This window comes from Chrysochloris asiatica, unplaced genomic scaffold (assembly GCF_000296735.1).
Source record: "Chrysochloris asiatica unplaced genomic scaffold, ChrAsi1.0 scaffold00002, whole genome shotgun sequence".
Classification (NCBI taxonomy): Eukaryota; Metazoa; Chordata; class Mammalia; order Afrosoricida; family Chrysochloridae; genus Chrysochloris; species Chrysochloris asiatica.
The window spans coordinates 32,984,033-32,990,426 of record NW_006408520.1 but is presented as its reverse complement, the minus strand read 5'-3'; the positions used below and the strand labels follow the sequence as shown (position 1 = coordinate 32,990,426).

General features: G+C 42.7%; 1 protein-coding gene across 1 annotated transcript in view; it reads right to left on the bottom strand.

Moving 5' to 3' along the window:
• BCL10 (B-cell CLL/lymphoma 10) overlaps nucleotides 1-3,564 on the bottom strand; it is a 12,801-nt gene extending 9,237 nt beyond the window's left edge. The window contains exon 1 of the mRNA XM_006830994.1: nucleotides 3,508-3,564. Within this exon, the coding sequence (XP_006831057.1) occupies nucleotides 3,508-3,564 (57 nt within the window). The remainder of the gene's footprint in view (nucleotides 1-3,507) is intronic.
• Nucleotides 3,565-6,394: the final 2,830 nt, after the last annotated feature.

The following is a 6,394-nucleotide window of genomic DNA, read 5'->3' as shown; positions in this document are numbered from 1 at the left end:
TCATTCCATCAGTTCCTGGTGCCTTGTTCTTTGCCAATTCCTTCAATGCACCTCACATTAGAGGCGAGTAAAGTGTTTGACTAAATATAATAGGCTAATTTTTAAGTTGACAATTTTGTATGGCTTACAAATGATGCTATAAATATTGGCAGAAAAAAGGTTCCCCACCCCTGCTCTAAGACCATTCATGATTTGGTTCTCACCCATCTTCCTAAATTTCACCTCACACTATCCTCTGTATTCTCCCAATTTGTTGACGTCACCAAGCTCTTCTTGCCTGTTTTAAATCCTTTGTAAAATCTATTCTGCCTAGAATGCTAGTCTCTTGGCAATGTTATATCCTTCAGCAATTACTTTAAATGTTAACTTTCTCTGATCCCGACACAAGTAGGTTTCCCTGGCTATTATCTCAGCACTTGCTTATCTCCTTCATTTGTTGTTGTTGTTGTGAAGTACCCTTGATTGGATTACGACCCATAGTGACCCTGTATAGGGTTTCTGAGGAGTGACTGGTGAGCTTGAACCGCCAACCTGCTGTTCAACCTTTGCAGTCCAGCGCATTAACCCACAGCACAACACCAGGACACCTATCTCCTTCATAGTACTTACCATAATTTGTAAGTATACACTTATTTGCTTTTATCACTGATGACCTATACATTTGAAGCATGCGAGAACCATTTATGTTTTGTTCAATATTGTGTACCATGCCCTTAGCAAAGTGCAAGTACAGTGTTTTGTATGAACGTAAAATTCATCACACTTTTATATCTCCATTTTATATGTCTCCCCTTCCCCAAGAGTTCTTTGTCAATATAGAATTCTCAGTTTTTGAATTGTTAGAACTGAATTCAGTAACATGTTGATTAAACTGAACTAATTAAAGCATAAAGATGAGGTGACTAACTACACTGAGGTGGTAGGAGTAGAATGAAGAAGTGCAAGTTTCTAGAAGAATGGATAGTGGTACAGCATTCATGAAGACAGAGCATAAACAGTAAACAGTTTTGGAGGAAGGAAGACATACAGTTCAATTTTAGGCAAAGTGAGGACTCTGCAGAATATACAAGGATATTCAGCAGATATTTGATAATATTAGTCTTCTAGGTTGAAAGAGAAGCAAGTTCATATATGCAGATGATAATACAAACCTTTAAAAGTCATATACCCCATTTGAAAATATTACAGAAACAATTTCTAAGGGAAAAATAAAACTGCACACACATTTTTCCCCCAGGCTTCCTGAAAGCTATCTGTGATTTTACCATAGATATAAACTGAAATAATGGAGATTCATAACATCAGTGAATGAACAGAGACAAATGCCTTGAAGCCACTCTTCACAAGAGTCTTTGTGTACAGGTCTCATCTCCTCCTACTTGTAACCTCTCAGTCTATTTCATCTTATGTAAAATGGGAATAACAATCATCTCCCTCCCCATCCATTGCCATAAAGTTGGTTCTGACCCATAACTACTCTATCTAGGGTTTCCAGGACTGTATTATCTTTAAGAGCAGACAGCCTCAATGTTCTCCCTTGCGGCAGCTGGTGGATTTGAACTGCTTAGCAGTCCAGTGCTTAACACACAGTGCCCATAGGGTGCCTATATCCCCCTTGTTGTTGTTATTAAGTGCCATTAAGTTGGTTCTGACTCATAGAACTCTGTCTAGGGTTTCCGAGGAGCGGATGGTGGGTTTGAACTGCCGACCTTGAAATTTAAATTGACCTTTCAGTCCAGTGTATTATCCTGCAGTGCCAAACCAGAAGTCCGTATCTCCCTTGTTGTTGTTGTTAAGTGCTGTCGAGTCGATTCTGACCCATAGAGACCCTATATAGGGTTTCCAAGGAGCAGCTGGTGAGCTTGAACCACCAACCTTGCAGTTTAAATGACTTTGCAGTCTGGCACATTAACCCACAGCACCACACCAGGACTCTGTATCTCCCTTAGAAGGTGTTATAAAAATTAAATGGGAACAATGTAAATTGTGTGGCACAGCATACGACCCCAACAGAGTTATCTATAGCTTTTGAAGTGGTTATCTTGAGTAGGACAACACTCATTTATTCTACCAAAACCCCAAACAAACCCACTGCCTTCAAGTTGACTCCAACACATAGTGACTCTATATACAGGGTTTCCAAGGCTGTAAATCTTTACAGATACAGACAGCCTCATCTTTCTCTGGAGGAGCATCTAGTTGATTTGAACTGGGGACCTGTTGTTAGCAGTCCAGTCCTTATCCTACAGAGCCACTAGGGCTCATGCTATTGTTGTTAAGTGCTGTTGAGTCAGTTCTGACTCATAGAGACTTTGTACAGGGTTTCCAAGAAGTGGCTAGTGACTTTGAACCACACCACCCTTGTAATCAGCAGCCCAGTCAGTGCTCATCCTACAGTGCCATACCAGGACTCCTATTGTAGTCATCAATGTCCCAGTTCTACCTCAACTAGACTGTAAAGCAGGCGTCTAATGTTCAGATTTTTTTATTCTTCCGGGGCCAAGAACTGTATTTGACACGTTTTAAGTGCTCTATGAATTACCTGCTGAATGAGGAAACTAAGGCACAAGTCTCAGTCATACAGCTGAATTTCCAGCTTCCTTTTACTAATGAGTCATCCCAACTGTAACTATGACTACAGTATAATAAATCTCACAGGAGAGGGCAGTAGAAGAGAAATGAAGTAGGTGAATTTTAATAGACCAAGATTATTTTGTAAAATAGTACGTCAAGTCAAAGCACACTTTATGTTGTGTGCTTTAAATTGGAATTAATGTATTTCAGTGGTACTAGTAGTCTCACTCTCATGTGGGAAAACAAAGCAAGTAAGTAAGATAAATCATTCATCAACAAAGCCATTGTTTACAAGTTAAAATATTAAGGCTTGTGCAGTTCTGCAGCAGCTAAGCAGAATAGCATTAGTTTAGCTAGTATTTCCAACTATTAATCTGCAAATTAATTCGCAGTTACCAGTATTCTCCCCGCCCCCTCAATTTACATATGTGGGCGTTCGCTCGCTAGGGGAATTCCAGTTTGTGCTTTCAGCTGTCTAGCTTCTCCCCCCACCCCGCCACCCCTAGTCCCTTGTCAAGTTTCATGTTCGCTCCACCGCTGGATCGAGCTTCAGCTTCTGTTAGGGTATTGCCTCAGTGGGACTCAGGGATGAACCTGATCATCCAGATCTAACCACGGCGCTCCAAGAGCGCAGCTGGGGGACAGGCAAGTGGGCACGAAGCGGACGGCGAAGAAACGTGCCCCGGGACAAGGTTCGAGAAAATCAAGTCCTGTATCTAATGATTTTAAAACTTGCATTAACAAGTAGGTCTTCAGGGATCCGTTTCACTAACGTCCCTTAGATCCAAGGCTCGACGCGGTCCAGCCGTACCCTGACCTTCCGCTCCCTGAACTAGGGCTTCCGTTTTCCTTTTCACAAGGGTTTGTAGCCGGCTGCCGCCCACTCCTACCCCGCGACTCTGGGTGGCGTCTGGGCAAGGGGGTGCTACTCACGTCCTTCTTCACTTCAGTCAGGTCCTCCTCGGTGAGGGACGGCGCGGGGGGCTCCATGGCAAAGGCAGAGATGAAGCTTCTTCCGGGTCTGGCGCTCGGGCCGCGCGGCCCCGCCCAGGCCTGGGGGCTTCGGCCTCAGGGCAAGGGGGAAGTAAGGGAGGCGGAGCGGGAGAAGAAAAGAGGTTGCCCCTTCGAAAACAGGAGCTTGGGGGTCAAACCGTAGCGCTTCCGGCTCCGCCTCTGAGGCCAACGACGCTTAAGGCGCCAACGCGTCGCGGCGCCCAGGTAAAAGCTGAGCTCCTTCGCTCTTCTAGGTCTCAGGCACAGACACCTCGGGGAGGCAGGTCTTTCGCTAGAGCCCGCCCTACCATGACTGCACCCAATCCTTAGCAGCCTGACCGTTCCTGTTCCCGCCCACGGTCGGAGCCATTCAATGGTAGCCCCGCCCACAAGGGGGTGTCGCCTCAGGCCACACCTCCTCGGGTCGTGCGTTCCAGGTAAGGAATCATTTCTGTGAGTGGGGAGTGTTTAGCAGTCTGCCCTTACGCCCCACCTTCACAGATTGCCCAGTCAGGTGGAATCTGGTAAGGGCTCCACTGTCATTTTGGGTTCCTCCTCTTTTCCCAGACCCTATCCTACAATTTCCTGTTGCTGGGTTTACTCACTAAGCTTTTAAATTATGTGTCATGCTGCATACATAAATAGTGTGGCACTGTAGGTTAATGCGCCAGAATGCAAAGCCGGTTGAACTGCAAGGTTTGCGGTTCATGCTCACCAGCTGCTCCTTGGAAACTATATAGGGTAGCTATGGGTCAGAAGCAACTCAATGGCACAACAACAACTGCAGTAAATGTAATGTTTGTTTTTTTAAAGAAAAAAATGTTTAATTTTTTTTGTTGTGATTTGAGTGAAGGTTTACAGAGCAGATAATCAGTTTTACATTAAATAAAGGGAATGCTTCATTTCATTCCAATAATTGCAATCCCCTCAAAGTAACATCACTTATATCACCTCCTCCCTTTAATTCTTGTTTTCATTCATCCTTTCTCAACCCTTCTAAATGATGTCCTGAGGTAAATGCTGCCTTTTGATCTTGAATGGTTGACCACTGAAGTGTGCATACCTCACTAGTGTCCCCAAAATGCCTATCTACTGCTTAGGTGAAAGTTCAGTTCTAGACCTGAAGGGTGACCAAGGGTTCCTCCAGGCTCTTTCTGACCAATAAACCTTGTCTTTTTTAATATATAATTTTGAATATTTTTCCACATTTTCTCCCACTCTATACAGGACCTTTTAATGTGATTTCTTTCAGGGCAATTGGCAGTGGTAGCTGGGCACCAATTAGTTAGTACTTCTTTTCTCAGCTTCATGGAGACTGATGTTCACATGTTCCATTAGTCCATTGAACTAATTATTTTCAAGCATCCTCAATTTTTATCACTCATCTTTGAAAGAAATTATTTTGACAGAGAAAAAGAAACCACTACTATAGCCCCACCATGTTAACACTCAGTTTAACATGGACATATTTTTAAAAATTACTATTTACAAACATTTTCATCATACATTAATCTATTGAACGGAAATATGCCTACCTCAGAAGACTGCTGTCAGGACTTAAACAGATTTGGGGCACCCACCATAAATCATTCTTGTTGTCAAGTACTATCTGGTTGGCTGGTTCTTGTTTCTGAGAGCAGCTGGTGGGTTTGAATCTCCTACCTCTCATGGTAGGCAGTCCAGTGCCTTCTGCAAGCCAAGTACTCAGAATAAAGCTCTAATATATCTCTTCTCATTATGGATTTATTAAAAATCCTTTGCTCACATTTAGGTTGCATGGACTAGTTGGCGGCTGCATAGATAGCTACTTGTTTTGAGACCCCAGACATGATCCTTTTCTCATAGCCAGGCACTATCTGATTCTTTTACCTTGCTTTACTAAAGCACCCAAATCTTCAGTGATTTCCTCATGAGAGTGAGGATTGAGTAGGCCTTATTTTTAAAATGGGAGCTCAAATCCATTCATAGAATATATATATATTGTTGTTGTTAAGTGCCTTTGTGTCGGGTCTGACTCATAGTGACCCTGTATAGGGTTTCCGAGGAGCAGCTAGTGAATTTGAACTGCTGACCTTGTGGTTAAAACTGACCTTGCAGTTGAGTGTTTATACTACAGAGCCACATTACAGTACCACACCATATATATGTATGGTTCACATCGTGGGTAGCATATTACCGTCCTCAGAAATTACATAAGTAACCTCCATACAACATTTGAAAATAATAATAATAATTGTTGTTGTTAGGTTCCATTGAGTAGGTACCAATTCATAGCACCCCTCTGCATAAAAGAACAAAACACTGCCCAGTCTTGCACCAATGTCACAATCGTCGCTATGTTTCAGTCCATTGGTGCTGCCACTGTACCAATCCATCTCATTGGGGTCTTCCTCTCTTCCTCTGAATCTCCACTTTACCAAACATGATATCCTTCTCCAAGAACTGATCCCTCCTGACAATATGTCCAAAGCATTAGAGACGAAGTCTGGCCATCATGGCTTCCAAGGAGCATTCTAGCTGTACTTCTTCCAACACATATTTATTTATTCTTTTGGTAGTCCATGTACTTTTAATATTCTCCTCTAACACTATAATTCAAATGCATCAATTCTTCTATGGTCTTCTTATTCACTGTCCAACTTTCACATACATATGAGGTTATTGAAAAGACCAAGGCATTAGTTAGGCACACCTTAACCTCAAACTGAGATCTTTGCTCTTGAACACTTTAAAGAGGTCTTGTGCATCAGATTTGCCTAATGCAATACATTATTTGATATCTTGACTGCTGTTTCCATGAGTGTTGATGGTTGATAGGAACAAAATG